The 19,551-nt window shown below is 37.3% G+C and overlaps 3 protein-coding genes across 3 annotated transcripts; 1 reads left to right on the top strand and 2 right to left on the bottom strand.

Annotated features, from left to right (window-relative positions):
- Positions 1 to 217: 217 nt before the first annotated feature.
- LOC138888256 (uncharacterized) lies at positions 218 to 1,336 on the bottom strand. The gene is made up of 2 exons (XM_070170084.1): positions 1,020 to 1,336; positions 218 to 944 (listed from the first exon to the last, which is right to left on the bottom strand). Exons 1-2 carry the CDS (start codon positions 1,334 to 1,336, stop codon positions 218 to 220), a joined length of 1,044 nt encoding a protein of 347 aa, XP_070026185.1.
- A 3-nt stretch (positions 1,337 to 1,339) lies between these two features.
- Positions 1,340 to 1,783, bottom strand: LOC138888255 (uncharacterized). Its single transcript, XM_070170083.1, has 2 exons — positions 1,723 to 1,783; positions 1,340 to 1,662 (listed from the first exon to the last, which is right to left on the bottom strand). The coding sequence occupies exons 1-2, from the start codon at positions 1,781 to 1,783 to the stop codon at positions 1,340 to 1,342; spliced, it is 384 nt and encodes a 127-aa protein (XP_070026184.1).
- Positions 1,784 to 12,175: 10,392 nt separating this feature from the next.
- On the top strand, positions 12,176 to 19,294 carry LOC104221340 (sialyltransferase-like protein 2). Its single transcript, XM_009772385.2, has 12 exons — positions 12,176 to 12,401; positions 12,528 to 12,601; positions 14,363 to 14,452; positions 14,725 to 14,802; positions 14,984 to 15,084; positions 15,980 to 16,172; positions 16,251 to 16,341; positions 16,415 to 16,479; positions 17,279 to 17,433; positions 17,550 to 17,631; positions 18,350 to 18,459; positions 18,597 to 19,294. Exons 1-12 carry the CDS (start codon positions 12,314 to 12,316, stop codon positions 18,808 to 18,810), a joined length of 1,341 nt encoding a protein of 446 aa, XP_009770687.1. The 5' UTR covers positions 12,176 to 12,313; the 3' UTR covers positions 18,811 to 19,294.
- Positions 19,295 to 19,551: the final 257 nt, after the last annotated feature.

Raw genomic sequence — 19,551 nt, 5'->3', positions numbered from 1 at the left:
TGCTATTCAAATACATGGCAGTCCCAACATTTGAGGACCATGTCCATTTCAGAGATTTCTCAAGATCAATTTTGACTTTCTCCAATTCAGCTTGAAGTTGTCGATTTTTCTCAAGTTCACCACATAGACTAGTTTTTACATTATTTAATTCATGTTTAAGCTTGATGTGTGTCTCACTAACTACTTCCTTCCCTTTACCAAGACTCCCAGTCTTATGTTATCTATTGAGTCCCTCAATGGTTTCCTCTAGGTCAGTGATTATCACTAAGAAATCATCCCTCTCTTGCTTAGTAGCAGAAATGTTTTCTTCTAGGGTGTGTTTCTCCTTGCTGAGGCCTTCTATTATTTCCTTCAAGTCAACCACCACAACCATCAGGTCATCTCTCTCATTTTCTATACTAGTTGTCTTTTCATTTAGAGCTTCCTTTTCTTTTGCAAGATTAGCTATGGTCTCATTTAGGTCCACTACACAGACCACCAGATCATCGCTAGATTGTTCGGCTTCTCCCAGTTCTATGGTCAGGATCTCTTTATCATTATCAAGGCTATAATAAGCATCAATTAAAACATTGTCTAATGACCTTAACTTCTTAGAAGAGTAGGATTTTATATTTCTCTGAACATCCCTGAAATTTACCTTATCGTCTTCATCTTCTTCATCCTCATCAGACTGAGCCATCAGCGCGAACAGTGAGTCATACTTCGTTGCTTCAGTTTCCACTGCCATCATGGAACTATTTTTTGCATCTGATTCCCTTTCTAATTTACTGGAGGAGTCTCCCCAAGCAGCAAGATCCTGCTTCATAATGTTGTCAGCAACGCTTTTTCGATTGAATCGTTTATCTGGAACCAGGTTCCTTTTTGCTGCTTTGTCAGGATTTTGTTTGTATTGCTCATGTTTCGTGAGTGGGCAATCTTTGATGAAATGCCCTGGCTTTCCGCACCTGTGATAGAGATCATTGTTCTTTGCTTTACTTGAACTACCCCATCTTTGGTATACCACCATTTCTTCGAACTACCTTTTAAAATCTTTTAGTAAGGTAGGCCATGTCACTATCTTCATCACTTGAGTCACTACTTTCAGCTTTGAGTTCTTTTCCTTCTTTGGCTCTCTCCTTTCACTGTCTTTCTTTATTTTCATCTCATATGTCTTCAGATTACCAATCAACTCATCCATGGTTATAGTTTGTAGGTCTTTAGCTTTAGTGATAGCATTTACCTTACTTTCCCATGAACTAGGTAGAACATTGAGGATTTTCCTTACAAACTTGTTTCTGGGAATAACATCTCCAAGTGAATTAAGCTCATTTATGATAGATATGAATCTGGTGTGCATATCTTATATAGACTCATCATCCTTCATCCTGAAGAGCGCATACTTTGTGGTGAGCATGTCAATCTTGGATTGTTTAACCTGAGTAGTTCCTTTGTGTGTAGTTTGCAATGCTTCCCATATTTCTTTGGCAGTGTCATAAGCTGAGACTCTGTTGTACTTATCGGGTCCTATACCACATACCAAGATTTTCTTAGCGTGATAGTTCTTTTCCACAGCTTTTCTGTCAATATCACTGTACTCCTTTCTGTTTTTCGGCACCATTGGTACGGTTTCTTCAAGCTTCTTCATAGGAACATGTGGACCATCACAAATGATGTCCCACAATTCTGAATCTTAGTTCATTATAAGATCATGCATGCGAGTCTTCCACCAGCCGTAGTACTGACCATTGAATCTAGGAGGTCTGTAGGTTGATTGTCCTTCCTCAAAGTTAGGTGGAGCAGCCATTGAGATCCTTTCCAGGTGTTAACCTTTTAGAAAAAACCCGCTCTGATACCAATCGTTAGTTTGTATGAGTCCACCAAACTGTAGAGTACCTGTTCCTCTATGAGATAATGCTGAGAATGCTAATAAAACTGAAAGTAAAGAAGACGCGGGATTTTTACGTGGAAAAATCCCACATAAGGGGATCAAAAAATCACGACCTACACTTGTAGGCTTTTAACTTCACTAACTTGCAATCTCACTATTAAAAGCCATTTTGCAATAACCCTATTACCAAGACTTCAACTAACTTGTAATGCTCTCACCACAAGCTACTTTATAACTCTCCTAGTTACAAAGGCTTTAAACTTATGACTAATCCTAGTCACAACATAAACTCAGAAGTTTATGGATTTTTGGTTTTTCCTAAGACAAAGCTTCTAAGAAAGTAAAATAGGAAATACAATGAAGAACAAATAACAAGATTACAACTCAACTACGAATATACATAAGCTCATTGTGAAACTGATCCTTAGTGGAGTAGTCTTCTTTTTCTTGACACACCAGTGATTTCAATGTCGGATGAACACTGTTATGCTTGAGAGAATATCACTGAATACACACCAATGTTGTGCCTTGCACCAGGTTGTTTTATCACAAAAGACATCACAACAGATAGTGATGTCAATTCTTGGTACATGTTTTTTCCCAATGAGAAGTGACCGTTGCACTATCACTTCTATGCAGTTGCATTCCAGCTGTATGTTGACTTGTATTTCTGTCAGAGAACCCTAAGGGACCAGGTCCTTGTTGTGTTCCTCTTTATAATTATTGCGGACAGTCATTGACTTGTACTTTTGTCGGAGAACCCTAAGGGACTAGATCACCAGGTCCCTGTTGTGTTCCTCCCTGTGGTTGTTCATTCATTTGCTGATTTTCAGACTGGACATTATTCAGTTGAAATGTATCCCATGTGGGTCAGGTTCTCTATCTGGTTCTTCACAATAAGTTTGTTAGATCATCAAAACATAAGAAGCATAAGACAAAGACATTGAAAACCCATCAGGTGGCATCCCGCTTCTATGCTAGGCGGTCTATTTTTCCCCTCAGCTCATCGGCTGAAGCCTTGACCCCGTCCATCTCAGCCTTGAGCTCGTTGATCAAGGTTATCTTCTCTTGGACTTGCGAGGTTGCGGCATTAGCATCGGTGTTTAGCCTCTCATTATCAATCTCTAGCACTCTCACCTTCTCGACCAGAAGAGCATGTTCCTGTTTCACTTCGAGGCCTCCTTTTGGGCCTTCTCCAGCTCGTCCCGAAGGGCAGGGATCTCGGCTATGTCCTTAAGGACTTCATCCAACTACTCATAAAGAGCTTTGTACATATTTGTTTGCTAGACCTGCTCCTTTAGCTCGAATTCGAGGTGACTCACCTCCATCCTCGACCAGCGAAAGCTTTCATTATTGTTACACCCCATACTTTAATATCAGGCGAGACAAAAATGAGCCGTTCGATTAGAATGAGTCAGGGTTCATCAATATTTAGACCTATCAATTTTTACTTATTTTCTTAATATCAAATTATTTAGTTTGGTGTAAATACCATGTGCGAATAAATATATTTTGTAACAGAGTTAAGCCTATTAGCTCCTGTAAAGAGGGTATTTTTGAGCGCTTTCTTCTTTTTCTTTGTGTGTGTGTGGGGGGGGGGGGAGGTGGCATGTCCTACCAATAAAGTTGAAGAATCTTAACCAATATGTGTCTAGCTTGTTTTATTTCATGGGAGACTTCTCAGCTAATAAATTTATCAAACTAGTAACAATATAGTACTTTAAAAGAATGATTATCGAACTTTACACGTCTCTCTTAAAAAAATCCACAGAATAGCACTCTAGTACTTCCACTCTAATATAGTATAAAAATAAAAAGATTATCGTTTTTAAGTCATAGAAAGAGAGTCTACACTTGTAACCAAATTTAAAAAAAATTCCAGCATCATCTTCACTTAATTTTCCTTTCTTAATATGCGACATTAGGTTTGCTTCTCTATTCAAGACCCCGAAAGTTTAACAACCGTGATACCGCTAGATATTATGTTAGTGTGGTATTTTCTTTTAAGTGAAGTATTTTAGTAAAAGTTTTATAAGTATAATTTTGGATAGTTAACATTTTAATATTTTCGGATATGATAATTATACACATAATATGATAAAGTTTATGAGATTTTCTTTATTGTTATTTTCTCACAAGAAAAGAAGGTTATCTTTTTACCATTTTAAGAATTAAGCGTACGAAAATTTGTACTCTTTATACGAGATTAGAAAAATTATAAGTAAAAAAAATATATGTATTTTTACATGGATGTAATAGTGTATGTATTTATTTTGTATGGTACCACATGACCATGATAGTAAAGTATATTATAGTATGATATATAAAGTGAATTAAAAGTAAATAGTATTTTTAGTAATTTGAGATAATTTTTAATTACGTGGGTAATTGGTTAATTATCGGGTAACAGGTCGTTACCTAATTAATTAATTCAATGTTTAGATAAGCTTGCCCACCCTAAAACGTGGCAGTCCCCTTTCAACTTAAGATGACTCTTAAGCCACATGTATACTTATACTATTAACTACTCATCAATCTTTCATATTGGGAAGTGTAATTTAATTAGTCTTGGAGTAAAGAGGACAACAACAATCCAAAGAGGAAGTACTGTATCAACAAATCATTGAAGGAAACATTAAAGCTATTCACAAAGATGATGGTTTTGAGATCTAGATTTGGGTAATTTTTGGTTTTATCTAAATTAATCCTTATTGCCTAATAATGAATGCATTGACACCCCTAGAAGGTATGATGTGCTCGTCTTGTCCATGTCTAGAGCCCATGGTTGTTCATTTGGAATGAATTTGAGGCTTGCTTTTCCACACACTTCAATGTGTGTTTTTTGTAAAGAAAGAAACAATTTGAAGCTTGAATTTTAGAATCTCAAAATGGGATGACAGTTTGCAAGACTTGCAACAATATTGAGTATGTGTGGTCTTGTTGTCTTCTCACTTTCATATAGAAACCAATCTTGCTCTCTGTTATTTTACCTTATAAAAACCTCCAAATTGATAATACAGCTCCTTAGAGTTTTTTTTGGGAAAGTGATGTAGGTGAACAACTGGAGTGCAAAAGAGAATCAGTTCAGGCATAGATAATTAGTTCGACGAGCCCTCATAGTAAACGAGATTGACATTCAATGAATGATTAGTAAGAATCCACCTTATTCGGAGCACAGCCAAGTCTATGAGTCATCGTATCAGAGTTTTGTTACAGACTTATGGGTAGGTTGGTACCCTATCCTATTTACTGTTAAACAATCTTAGAGTCTTTGTAAACATATGTTTATTTTGTACAGTATGTCAGAGGCCTTGACGTCCCATATGTATTCATATTTTAAGAAAAAAGGTTTACTGATACAATGTTGTCTACTTAAAATTATACATTACGAGTTGTGGCCATGTTGGCTCATGATAGTTACAAAAGGAATGAATGAGTTTCAGAGTGGTTCGCTCGGGCCAGTGCAGCACCGAGTGTCAGCCACATCTCCCAAGGTTGGGGCGTGACAAAGTGGTATCAGAGCGGGTAGTGTCCTAGGGAGTCTACAAAAACGTGCCTAGTTGAGTCTCACTTATGGGTGTGTTGCACGCCACATTTATAATTGAGAGGCTATAGGGCATATAGGAAATGTTGCCCTTCTTTTGTTTCCAGATCGTGCCATAGAGCTAAGTAGTAAGAAGTCAGTATAAAGTTTCCACCGAATTTTGTATGCATCAGAGGTGCTATTATAATAGAGCTTTAAGGTATAGATCCAATTTCAACCTATGTGGAAGAAAAATTATGAAAGAAACAGAAGTTATGATGCGATATTGAAAGGTAAGTACGGTAAAAGTGAAGAAAAATATGAGATACTCAAGTGCAGAAGGTTGTAAATAATCGAGACTTCAGATAGAGGTTAGGTTTAGTTTAGTTTACAGAGGAGACCTTAGCGAAAATTTTGTAAATCTCTAAGAGTTACCATTCGAGGACGAATGTTTCTAAAGGGGGGAAAGATGTTACACCCCGTACTTTAATATCAGGCGAGACAAAAATGAGCCGTTCGATTAGAATGAGTCACTGTTCATCATTATTTAGACCTATCAATTTTTACTTGTTTTCTTAATATCAAATTATTTAGTTTGGTGTAAATATCATGTGCAAATAAATATATTTTGTAATGGAGTTAAGCCTATTAGCTCCTGTAAAGATGGTATTTTTGAGCGCTTTCTTCCTTTTCTTTGTGGGGGAGGAGGAGGCATGTCCTACCAATAAAGTTGAAGAATCTTAACCAATATGTGTCTAGCTTGTTTTATTTCATGAGAGACTTCTCAGCTAATAAATTTATCAAACTAGTAACAATAGTACTTTAAAAGAATGATTATCGAACTTTACACGTCTCTCTTAAAAAAAATCCAAAGTATAGCACTCTAGTACTTCCACTCTAATATAGTATAAAAATAAAAAAGATTATCGTTTTTAAGTCATAGAAAGAGAGTCTACACTTGTAACCAAATTAAAAAAAATTCCAGCATCATCTTCACCTAATCTTCCTTTCTTAATATGCGACATTAGGTTTTCTTCTCTATTCAAGACCCCGAAAGTTTAGCAACCTTGATACCGCTAGATATTATGTTAGTGTGATATTTTCTTTTAAGTGAAGTATTTTAGTAAAAGTTTTATAAGTATAATTTTGGATAGTTAACATTTTAATATTTTTGGATATGGTAAATTATACACATAATATGAGAAAGTTTATGAGATTTTCTTTATTGTAAAGATAAAAATTATTTTCTCACAAGAAAAGAAGGTTATCTTTTTACCATTTTAAGAATTAAGCGTACGAAAACTTGTACTCTTTATATGAGATTAGAAAAATTATAAGTTAAGAAAATATATGTATTTTTACATGGATATTTTAATAAAATAATAGTGTAAGTATTTATTTTATATGGTACCACATGACCATGATAGTAAAGTATATTATAGTATGATATATAAAGTGAACTAAAAGTAAGTAATATTTTAAGTAATTTGAGATAATTTTTAATTACGTGGGTAATTAGTTAATTATCGGATAACGGGTCGTTAATTAATTAATTAATTCAATATTTAGATAAGCTTGCCCACCCTAAAACGGCAGCCCCTTCTCAACTTAAGATGATTCTTAAGCCACATAGATACTTATACTATTAACTATTCATCAATCTTTCATATTGGGAGGTGTAATTTAATTAGCCTTGGAGTAAAGAGGGCAACAACAATCCAAAGAGGAAGTACTGTATCAACAAGTCATTGAAGGAAACATTAAAGCTATTCACAAAGATGATGGTTTTGAGATCTAGATTTAGGTAATTTTTGGTTTTATCTAAATTAATCCTTATTGCCTAATAATGAATGCATTGACACCCCCGAGAGGTATGATGTGCTTGTCTTGGCCATATCTGGAGCCCATGGTTGTTTATTTGGAATGAATTGAAGGCTTGCTTTTCCATACACTTCAATGTGTTTTTTTTAAAGAAAGAAACAATTTGAAGCTTGAATTTTAGAATCTCAAAATGGGATGACAGTTTGCAAGACTCACATCAATTTTGAGTATATGTGGTCTTGTTGTCTCCTCACTTTCATATAGAAATCAATCTTGCTCTCTGTTATTTTACCTAAAAAAAACTCCAAATTGATAATACAGCTCCTTGGAGTTTTTTTTTGGGAAAGTGATGTAGGTGAACAACTGGGGTGCAAAAGAGAATCGGTTTAGGTATAGATAATCAATTTGATGAGCCCTCATAGTAAACGAGATTGCCATTCAACGAATGATCGGTAAAACTCCACCTCATTCGGAGTACAGCCAAGTCTATGAGTCATCGTATAAGAGTTTTGCTACAGACTTATGGGTAGGCCAATACCCTGTCCCATTTAATGTCAAATAATCTTAGAGGCTTTGTAGACAAAGGTTTATTTTATACAGTATGTCAGAGGTCTTGACGGCCCATATGTATTCATATTTTAAGAAAAATGGTTCAGTGATACAATATTGTCTACTTACAATTGTACATTACGAGTTATGGCCATGTTGGCCCATGATAGTTACAAAAGGAATGAATAAGTTTCAGAGTGGTTCGCCCAGGCCAGTGCGGTACCAGGTGCCAACCACGCCTCCCAAGGTTGGGGCGTGACAATTATGAAGCACCGAGGCCTGAGATAAAGAAAGAAAATTGTGAGGAAACCGTTAAGGCAACCTGAACTCATTAAGATGAAAATGGAAGAAGGTATACCCGATTCTGCGCCTGCTGAGCCTCGTTGAAAAGACTTGGACCATTTACCTCGTTCATCTTCACTTGGTCTTCCTCAATTACCAAGGAATGGAGATAGCTTGCCACTCCAATAAGCCCAGAAAACATGCCGGTATCCGCTAGCATCATGGACATGACCATCTTCTTTTGTCAGGGTCCACATTTGGGGTCAAAAACTGCTTTTGGAGCTTCGAGCTTGAACTCAGCCCACATTCTCCCGGTTGCATGACCCTTTTTGAGATACCCAGGTGGCCAAAGCTAGAGTAATCCTCTAGCATGTCGACGTCCACACCCTCGAAAAATGAGTTAATGGCTTCATCTACAGCCTGGGACGCTTTGGTCGGCTTCTCTTCGGTGACCCGAGCTTTATCTAAAATGGCATCCATACGAGGATGTGACTCTTGAATGTGGATGATGGCCTCGCTTTCAGAGATGCCCCTCCTCAGGCCCGGAGGGGCTTCTTGCGAAGCAGCATCCACACTTTCTTCTTCGGGACTTCGAGCTAAGGAGGATTCAGCCCTACGAGCATTCCCCTTTGGAGACACCGGCTCTTGGTCAACATCGATCAGCTCATGAGTGACAACTCCATATCCTCGTCATCCTCGAGAAAATCCTTGAGCCGATGGAGAGCTTCAAAATCCAGGACTCGGGCACCCGAAGTCCTTTTGGTGCTCTTTCTGACCCTGAGCACGATCCTTTTTCTCTTCTTGGCCTCGGGAGGAGCATCCGAGGAGTCAGGGGATATTTTCTTCTTCTTATTCTTCTTCTTCTTCTTCGTTTTCTCCTCCTCCTTCTTCGCAGCAGTTTCAGCAACGATCTGTAGAGAAGCAGAGGGTTGAGGTTACGACATCGATGATTTCTCGAAGTTTGGTAGTTTTGGGCAAGCCTGTGAAAAAAGGACTTAGCCATGGCAATAACAGAATAAAAAATTCAACCGAAGAAAGATACTTACCATGAGAACGAGACTCTCATTTGCCCTTGGAGAGCTTACGCCACTCACGCTCGGAATAGGTGAGCTGCTTGCATATACCCTCGATCCACTCCCTAAAGTGCGAGACCGTATTGGGGACTTGGGGGACAGCTGCATGTCAAATTAAAATCGTCATGAGAATGAAAAATAGACACAAAAAAATACTTTGATGACTTAAGGGGAAGTAAACTTATAGTTTGAGTTCCACTTCTCGGTGAACGACATGAACTCGGAAGGAATGATGTGCTCGGTCTTTATCCGACCAAACCTACCCAGCCAACCTCGGTCCCTATTTACGTCTATACATGAGAATGGAGTTTTCTTTGCCCGACGGGCAAGTTTGATTAACCCTCATCGGAAGATTCGAGGGCTGTAAACTTGGAGCAGGTGATCAACTGTGAACCGAGAATCCTCCGTATTGTTTGTAAAGTGACAGAGAAGGGTCACGATCCTCCAAAAAGAAGGGTAAACTTGGAGAGGCAAATTTTTTACCTCTTGCAAAGTTGTAAGACCACCGTATCAATAGAACCAAACGTGAAAGGATACGTGTAAACATTTAAGTATCCTCCACGTGCGTCGTGATGTCCTCTTCAGGATTGGGAAAGACTATGTCCTTGCCTTCCCATTTACAGTCCTCTCGGACAGCTTCGTGCACTTCCTCCGTAATGGAGCAAACGTACCTCCATGCCTCTTCACCTTTATCCCCTTGTGTGGAGGCTTTTTCAACTTTTAAAGTCATTATCTATAGAGCAGTCGTCGGGGATAAAATCGAAAAGAGGAGGTCTTGGGGCTACTATCGGAGTCGCTGCCTCGATGCTAGTGGCTGAGGAAGAAGTCGTTGGAGCAGTGTTTCGGGGAACCGACTTTGAAGTTTTAGCCATCTTTGTGGAATATGAAGATTTGAAGGTTTGAAGATTTGATATGAGGATTTGAAGGTTTGGAGATGAGCTATGGAGGTATATAGATGTGAAGAATAAGTTATGAAGATTTGAAGGATTGGCAAACAGATGAGGGTATAAAAAACCCGAGGGTAACTCAAAGAAATTCGAAATCAAAAAGTAAAAAAGTGAAAATAGGAAACCGGAGCTTCTATGGGGAAAGAATAATGAATGCATGAAATTTCAAATTCGGTAACTACCGAGGATGATCAACCGACGACTGACATGTGTCCAAAATTAGAGCGTCGTGACTGATGGGACGTTTCAGTTCGTCAACTTACTTATGGTGTGCGAGGGAAGGAACCGGGGTCAACTAGTCATTTCTCATCGCTCCTATAATCTACTTTTTGAGAAGTGAGGGGACTATTTGTGTACTGGTAAAATTAGGAATAGATTTACCCTCGATTTTTCGATGAAGAAGCGAAGAACAACGTTATTCGTTACTAGCTCGAATGAGTCTAAAGGTACCCACAGATTGGAATCGGGGGCAGACGAATGACACGTCGAGAATCGAGCATGGTCGAACCCGGAAAAAATAAGCTTGAGCGAAATGAAGAATTAAGGGTAAAGGACGGCTAAAGAGGACAAAATTGGGAGCTGAAATATCCGCCATCAGCCGGATATTGCGTTACGAATAACTTTTGTTATCAATTGCGGATCATGTTTTCTTAGGAGAAAAGGAAAGGAAGGACTTTTACCTTATTTAGACTTGTATTAGGGTTAAAACTCCTCTACTATATAAAGAGGGGAACCTTTTTATTTTTGGTCATTGTTGGCACGCATATCAAAGCATTAAAAGTTTATTATAGCTCTTATCGTTTGTTTAAGTATTCTTCAGTTGTTCATTGACTTAGCTGTATCCTAACTCCATCTTGAGGGCTCATTTGTGGTTGATTATTAGCGTTTAAGCCTAACACGGGGCTTAATTACTTCAACGTATTAGTTTGATTGTTTATTCTCATTTCAATTATTTACTATTCTTTAATCATTTGTGTTAAATTAAACCACATATCCTTTAAATCGGGTATAACTTTAATTGTTATATATTTTAAGGGTAAACAAAGGTGAACATATGTTCATGGATTACTATTTTTATTGATTTGTTCAAATAATAATAATTCCATTTATTCTCTGTTCTTATTTATTATTTTTATAAGAAAATTATTCCAAAATACTTGTTATTTTACAAAATCAAGAAAGAACTAACGAACAGAAAAAGGTGAGCATTTATTAGAAAAAAGTTAATAAGGTAAAAAATCGAAAAATAACCATAAAAGGGCAAAAAATGTGATGCCCTTGACGGAGGACGGGCTGACGAGGGCGGGTCAAACAGGACTGACAGGCTTCTAGGTTGGCAAGCTTATGAAGAAGGACAACATATGTCACCTTAGGCGAATCCCACATCGGAATAGAAGAGCAAAATAAAGAGATTCATAAGTCATGACACAAGTTCACATGGTACACACTTTTGGGGCTCGAGGTAGTGCCCGAAAGATAAATCCGTATGGACCTAGACCAAAAGCGAACAATATGTGCCATGGGCTTGGGTCCTGATAAAAAAAATACTCATAACATATCAAATCTATTCTATGATTGTCCTCTATTAATCTATTAACCATAGATTTTGGGTATATTTTTTCAAAAAATATTTTGAAAATACTGTTTGTTCATGAAACATGATCAGTTTTTGAAAAAAAGTTGTTTTTTTTTCAAGTTCTCAAAACTGGTTTAGGGCAGTTTTTGGGTTTTTTTTCCACTCATAAAACTTTTAAGTTTTTTTTCTCCAAATAAAGTGCATATCCAAACACAACTTCAACTTTCAAAAATTATTTTTCGACATAATTTTAATTTTTTTTTTCAAGTTTCAACCAAATCTATGTCCAAACGCTAGCTATATGTTGACAATTACCTTAGGGTCTAAAATGGAATAGTAGTATTTCAATGGGCAGTAGAAGGAATATTGTAAGTTTAGGAGCCTAAACTGAAGTACAAACAAGTTGGTGTGTCTGAAAGACACGCTTTTAAACTTCATTGGTAATAACTAAACAACGAAAAAAAGTAAAGGGAAGCTTCCGGTGCATCAATGTGTTCGCTGATTTGAGAGCGAAAATTTAAGACAGTTTCAATTTCCTCTTCCAGATCTAACGCTTGCCATTCACACACACACACACACACACACACACACACACACGGGGAAAAGAGAGCAATAGATTCATTAATTGATCGATTGAAGTTCAGAAGATTGGCGAAGTAGTAATATAGATTTTAGATGAAGCTATTGAAGCTGGCATTTTTAGTTGCTTTGGCATCTGGACTTGGAGCTATTCTCATCTACATCACTGGTTTCTCCACTCCACGTGCGTAGATAATTCATTTACCAGTTCTTTTATTCGCACTAAAATATAGAAAAAAATTCACAATTTGGGTGTGCACCGACTTGTGAATGTGAATGAATTGATAAAATTTGTTCGTTATATGTGTAGATGGATCATATCATGTCTCGGATGAGGATTTGGAGGCATTACGAACTCTACAGAGTGGTTTCCAGAAGTGCGTGGTGAGTTGGACTTGTGTTGGCTTTTGGTTATGCGTTTTCAGTTTTGATATGGAAGTTTCTTCTCATTGCTTAATTAAGCTTTAAAGTATCTGAATTGTCAAATACAAAGGTGAATCTCTATTTGTGCACTTCTTTTAGTTACGGCATTGGCGAGAAGCTAGAAAATGAAGGAATCTTAGGCTTCATTGGTATATTACTGTTCAATTATTGCTAACTTAGATCGCGGGACACTAAACCTTAGTCTGTAATCTAGCATATCTAGACTTGTCTGATTGAACGTCTTTTACCTAATATTTCATGTTAAATTGCGGTGCAAAGATCAGAATCAGTAACTTGCTCTTTTAGGCAGTAGGCTAATATTGGTTAAGCTTAGGTCAGTGTTTGTTACCTCTCTCTGTGTGTTTTCTGATATCATTAGTTTAATATCTGCAGCATTTTCGTTTTGCTAAGTATATGGAATGACATTCTTCATAAGTTTAAGATGAAAGCTGAAGAATAATTTTTTTCTAAGTAAGCAAAAGGTTTCATTAATGCCCAAAAGGCAAGCACTAAGATAGTGCTGGTTTTCACAAAAGAGAACCAACTCTTCACGATCAGCTTTCTCGTAATGCATCTACCAAACTATTCTCATAATACATAATGTAATTTACACCAGAGAGCTAAAATACTAAAACACTTTAACTTAAAAATATGTCTGAGGTCTTTCATTCGCAAAACCCAAGCAATGCAGCTGGTATTTTGTTCTACATCCCCTTCAATTTTATCTGAACTTACATCCATCTCACCAACAAAATAAATTGGCATCACTCATTCAACTCTATAAATTTGAGAAACAGTACCCAAAATTGCGCTGCCACAGGGAAATGCAAATAGGTGTTCATTTATATGCTCCACACTTGTTGCATTTGCTGCATGATTGCAGTCTTCTCCTCTGCAAATTCCTCTGTGTCAAGCGGGTATGATGCACCGTTAACCAACTAAAGCAAGTGTATTTATAAGGGGCATTGCCATTGGTCTTCCATATCATTTTCCACATCCACTGTAAATCTGAGTCCAATGGTGGTGAGGCTTTGGTAGCAAGACTTACAGTGAACCTTCCACTACTGATAGCAGTCCAGATCTGTGAGTAAGATTTGTCTGAAAAAGCACTAACCTGCCCCAAATCTTGGAGCTATTTTATCCGTGCTCCAATTAAAGCATTCCTTCTAAAACCAGTGCAGTCGTTCCTAGTTCTGCACTGAGCAATAGTTGCTTCTGTCTCTGCTGCAAAGCTAAATAGATATGCGTACTTTGGCTTCATGAGGGGTTGAAAAAACTGAAGAATACTACTCTTTGCAATATTTTTGAGAGTTCTGCTTTTTCCCCCTTGGCAACTTCAGTTGTAGTGAGAATATACTGTGTTTTGGTTATTGTGTTTGTGGTTTATACGTGAATGACCCGAGATTGCTATGCTTCAGCTGTCAGATTTTTAAGATTGGTTGACATATATCTGCATACATTGTTTTCTGGAGGGGTTGAAAAAGCTGAAGAGCGCTGTTCTTTGCAATATTTTTAGAGTTCTGCTTTTTCTCCCCTTTGGTAACTTCAGTTGCAAAACTAGTGAGGATATACTTTGCTTTGGTTATAGTGTTTGTTGTTTATACATAAGGCATGAGAAATGACTGGGGATTAATGTACATCAGCTATTAGATCTTTATGATCGGTTGACAACATATTTCTTCAGACTTGTTTGTTATATTTGCTAACTTTAAAGTGATGCAGAGTGCAAATGGATTAGGTTTACAAGCTGTGAGTGGCAGGGACTATTGCGAGGTTATAATGAGGTTTCCCAGTGAAACAGTTCCAAAATGGGTAAGTTTTTCTTTCGTGCACTGCAACCCCCCAAACCAAAAAAAAAACAAACAAAAAAAAGCTCTCCATGTTTCTCTGTCCTAGCTACCATGCTAGTTTGATCTTCTTCATCATTATAATTCTGACACATCAAAAGCCTAATTCTCTTTCTTGCACAAGAACTTGATTGTCCCTTTCTCACTGATACTTATTTCATAAAATGCAACTTGCAAATAGTTGTTGAATATCCTAAGCTAGTAACTAACCACCTTTTTTTGTTCCACATCCAATAGAAAGATCCAAAAACGGGAGAGCTTGAGGGCTTGTCATATGAGCTGAATTTATGTGAAGCTGTGGCTATTTGGGAACAGGTCACTAAGTTTTTCACTTGACTACAGGATTTAATTTGTACTATTTGTGTTATTATTGAAATTAAAGTGTTCTGCTTCTCCAGCTAGAGCATTTGCTTGAAGCTGGCTTACCTAATATTTACAGCTTGTGTATTGTTTTACATACAACAATTGATTTAAATACAGTGGGATGATTGCTCAGGTGAGGAACAGTACCACAGTACTCACTAAAGAGTACATTGATGCTCTACCAAATGGATGGGAGGACTATGCATGGCGGAGGATTAACAAGGGAGTACTCCTGTAAGCGTTATCTCTCACTCGACCATATGGTTCTTGACATTGTTGGTACTATCACGTAGAATTCCTTAAATATATAAGTGCATAACTAGCTGCATAAACATGAACGGAATGATTGAATTTTTCTTCAAACAGGCAAATACACTATAGATACTTGTCCTTCTAATGTAATACGTTATGTTGCTAACTTTTTGGATCAGTAAAGAAATTTCATTAATAGCAAAAACAGCGCTAAGAAAGTGCTAGAATATTTACATCAGAAATTCAGAATCATTCAGCAGGCCGCAAAAGGCAAAAAGGCCAGTCTAGCTCTAAGCCATAAACATCACCTGCCCATGTAATGATCCTATAACTTCTAGCATAGATTCAGCAACATCTGTATACTCCATTTTGCACAAAAAAAAGACAGTTAAGTTTTGTCTCTACACTGGATTATACTGACCCTCGACGCACCTCTAGTTCCTCTCTTCTCGTAAAACCCACCAAATACATGCTGGAATTGTATTCCATTTCTTCAAAATTTCTTTTTGCCTGTCTTTTCTGAACCAGCAATATAGTAGCTCATAAGTAGTCTTTGGCATTACAACTGTAGCCCCTATATACCAAAACATAGCTGCCAAAATTGGTGGGATACAGAACACTGTAGGAATAAGTGATCAACACTTTCACTCTCTTTATGTTGCTAACTTCTTGATCTAATATAACTGAAATCTTCTATGTGATCTTACAGCAGTGTGCAATGTGTATTTCTATATCATAGGATTGTTAACTCTTAATGTAAGGCAAAGTTCTTCAATCTTTGATTAGAACTTGAAGATTACATGAACTTCAACTTCCTGTAACTAAAGAATCTGGGTGGTGTGCTGATTATAGTGGATGCATCACTTTTCTGGTGCAGGAACCGATGTGAAAATAGAACTCTTTGCATGGAGAAGCTCTCTCTAGTACTTCCAGAAAGACCACCTTTATACCCAAGGCAGTATGGTCGATGTGCTGTTATTGGAAACTCGGGGGATCTTCTGAAAACAAAATTTGGCGATGAGATCGATAGCTATGAAGCTGTTTTCAGGGAAAATGGAGCACCGATACAGGTTTTGCAATCTTATCAACTTCTTCGTTTCACTTGCTTTTGTGTACCCTTAACACCTCCCTCTTTATTGTTTTGACAGAACTACACGGAATTTGTGGGCTCCAAAAGTACATTTCGCCTTCTTAATAGGGGTTCCGCTAAAGCTCTTGACAAAGTAGCGGAGTTGTATGGTATTGGCACCATTCCACTTGTTGTAGGGTTTGATCTTTATTACAATCATGTTAAAAATCTTAAATTCTACAGACAAAGGAAAGGAGGTGCTGATAGTCAAAACAACTATACATGACATCATGAACAAGATGATTCGGGTGAGTATGTTCTTCTGTAATTGATAAGCATGGAAGTTTAAATTATCTTATTGTTTTGCATGATGTGCAATGACTTAGACTATCTTAAAGAACCATCTACCATTGGAGGAAGTAAGAGAATATGTTCCATGGAATTTTAATATTTGATCTGGATCCTGGTGCACTTAACAAACCCATACCCAATGTTCACCTGCGAGATGATCCATGTTGATATGATGATGGTTAACTATTATCCCCAAGCTTACTTGTTAGAAGACTGAATGTGTATTTCTTCGTAGCAAGACAGAGAAGAACAAAATTATTCGTCTGGATGGTTTGGAGGAAATAGATATGTCATATGGTTAGAGAAAAGAAGATATGAAACAAATGGGGTGTTTAGTATTGCATCCCAGAGAACTGAGAGTATCAGTCATGTTGTGTAACTACACTAGAATTCTGCAATGTAGAATGTAAGCACAACTATAATCATTACACTGACTGCACATCCCAAGCTGACTTCTGTGCTGTTGTTTGGGAACTTCTATCTACTAAGCCAAATCTATGGTGTGTTATTTCTTATATCTAGTTTGGGAAGACGTTTTCCCTTTTGAAACGAAATAAAAACCAGAATTTTGGTTTTGTTGTCTGTGTGTAAAATACTTCTTTGTTATGTGCTGCTTGTTATTGTATAGCTAATGTATCCACTCCAAAGTGTTTTGCCTTAAACTAGATATTTCGCCATACAATACAATATAGTTGTTTCTCAGGCAGAGTGGAAATTATTTATTTACACCTTCCTGTGTGGTATGTCTTTCTGTAGGAAGTTCCAATTCTCAACCCAGTATATCTCATGTTGGGTGCATCCTTTGGTTCTGCAGCAAAAGGAACTGGACTAAAGGCTCTAGAATTTGCCCTTTCCATGTGTGATACTGTTGATATGTATGGTTTTACAGTTGATCCAGGCTATAAAGAATGGTAAGATGAAGCTAAAACAGCTTATAGCAGATTCGTTTTATCTAAATATTGTAGAACATAGTGACCAGATCTTCATGTCCAGCATACCTGATCAGAAAGTGTTTGTATCATCTCAGGACCAGATATTTCTCAGAGTCTCGGCAAGGTCATACACCTCTGCAGGGAAGGGCATACTATCAAATGATGGAATGCCTAGGGGTTAGTGATAACTGCTTTTACAAAGATGCTAATCTGTTTACTTTTCCCCAAATAGTGTCTTTCATCACTTCAGTTATAATGATAAATCTAAGGGGTGGTAAGTTGTCCATATTATGAAGAAAAATATAGTTAACTGCTTAACGTTAATTATCAAAGAAGAAAGTAAGCACACTTATCACAGAAGAGACAGAGAATGGAGATCACAGATTTTCCTGTAACACACTTTCACATACATGGACCTTGTAGACAGAGGCGGATCCAGGAATTAAATCCTATGGGTTTCACTTTCAAGGTTTTTAGCATTGAACCCATTACATTTTTAAAGTAATGGGTTTACATCTACTATTTTTACAATTTTAATGAATTTTTACATATAAATTTTTATTTCGCGTTGAAAGTTATGGGTTCAATTGAATCCGTTGGTTGAACACTACATATGCCTCTGCTTGTAGATACATCCTGGAGGCAGCCTAGTGCACTAAGCTCCCGCTAAGTGCGGGGTCTGGGGAAGGGACGGGCCACAAGGGTCTGGATACACCCTGGAGGAACACTAAAATTTTACCCTAAAATAGAAAATTGAGAAACAGTCATAAGAGAACTAGTAACAAAGCACTCGGGCGCTTCCATTTCCAGCTGATGTTACTTTTTTTTCTTTCACAGTTTTATGAATTTCCTTCATTGATAAATTGCCAATCTAACTTTTATCAAATTTTTAAAGCTTATTAAAATCCATTCCCCAATGCGAGCGGATCCAAATCGTGTTGTGAAGTGGTTATCCAGCCGCAGCTCAATCACTGCTGCCCGAATTGCATCAGAGAAATTGCTGAGGTAAATGATCATATTTCCTGCTGCCGCAATAACCTTTAATTCAATTGTCAAGAAATCCACATCCCAATGTAGTCTCAAGTTTCTTTGTTCAAATTGTTTGACAATTTCATTTAAGCTCGGTCTGCATGTCTCTACAGGAGGGTAGGAGCTGGATCGACCAATCTTTTGGCTACATGCTCCATCATTAAGAAACAAAAAGGAAAGAATGTGGACATATCAAACCTTAGAAAAGCAGCCGTTGAACATCACAAATATGTAAAAGGCACTACAATGTATCCTTTGGAGCACAATCCAGGACATGGCCAACTCTGCACAGTTACCAACAAATTGATAATCAGAAAACTGAACTAACAATAAGATCATTAGACCAGATTTCAGGGTTATTCTCTGAAAAGGGTCTTGCGTGCCGTGGGAAGATAGCCTGCCAATCTTCTTTTATGTGCATTTTTTGACCACTCAACTGTCTTCAGAATCTGCAGCGCTTGAGACCTGTGAATGTTACACACAACGTTGGTTTAAGCCTTATTGACGAGGCACGTGGAAGGTTAAGGTGGCTCTTACCAAATTATACGACATGAGTTTTCCATTTATTTTTGTATTCTTTTGGCGGCTTGTATGGGACAGATTATTTTCTTTTTCAAGTTTAACCCTCTTAGATGTATATCAGCTAGCACCTCTCTTCTACGGGTAGTTGGTTTTAGTATGAAATGAAGAAGTCAAGCAGTAACTGACATTATTTTATGGATTAGAAAATTTAGGCTTTTTATCCATTTAATTGATGGCGTCATTAAGCAACAAAATTTCATCTTGAGATATAAAATTCATATTTTTGTTCTTTTTCGGTTTTTTTCTTTCCTCTTTCCTGTTTTTCAAAACACACATCATTGGAGTTCTTGAATTCTTTTTTCAATGAGCAGCAGCCAGCAAGGGCAATGGATATCCGATATTCTGTTCTGAATGAGAAGCCAGAACTGAACAAGGTTGCCATTTTTATTTTTCAGAACCGCCGCATTGCTATAATCTGGCAATTGAGCAGTGTGGAAGCTAACCCCTGTAGACATGTGATTTTGACCTTTCCCAAGATTTTTCATA

Source organism: Nicotiana sylvestris, chromosome 3, assembly GCF_000393655.2.
Source record: "Nicotiana sylvestris chromosome 3, ASM39365v2, whole genome shotgun sequence".
Classification (NCBI taxonomy): domain Eukaryota; kingdom Viridiplantae; phylum Streptophyta; class Magnoliopsida; order Solanales; family Solanaceae; genus Nicotiana; species Nicotiana sylvestris.
Note: the sequence above shows the minus strand (reverse complement) of the source record. Positions and strands in the feature narration are given on the sequence as shown.

Coding starts and splice junctions, on each gene's coding strand:
- LOC138888256 (XM_070170084.1), bottom strand. CDS start 1,336: ATGCACACCAGATTCATATCTATCATAAATGAGCTTAATTCACTTGGA. Junction 945..1,019: donor TTACTAAAAGATTTTAAAAG/GTAGTTCGAAGA, acceptor TCTCTATCACAG/GTGCGGAAAGCCAGGGCATT.
- LOC138888255 (XM_070170083.1), bottom strand. CDS start 1,783: ATGGCTGCTCCACCTAACTTTGAGGAAGGACAATCAACCTACAGACCT. Junction 1,663..1,722: donor CAGACCTCCTAGATTCAATG/GTCAGTACTACG, acceptor ACTAAGATTCAG/AATTGTGGGACATCATTTGT.
- LOC104221340 (XM_009772385.2), top strand. CDS start 12,314: ATGAAGCTATTGAAGCTGGCATTTTTAGTTGCTTTGGCATCTGGACTT. Junction 12,602..14,362: donor GTGGTTTCCAGAAGTGCGTG/GTGAGTTGGACT, acceptor AAAGTGATGCAG/AGTGCAAATGGATTAGGTTT. Junction 14,803..14,983: donor CTGTGGCTATTTGGGAACAG/GTCACTAAGTTT, acceptor ATGATTGCTCAG/GTGAGGAACAGTACCACAGT.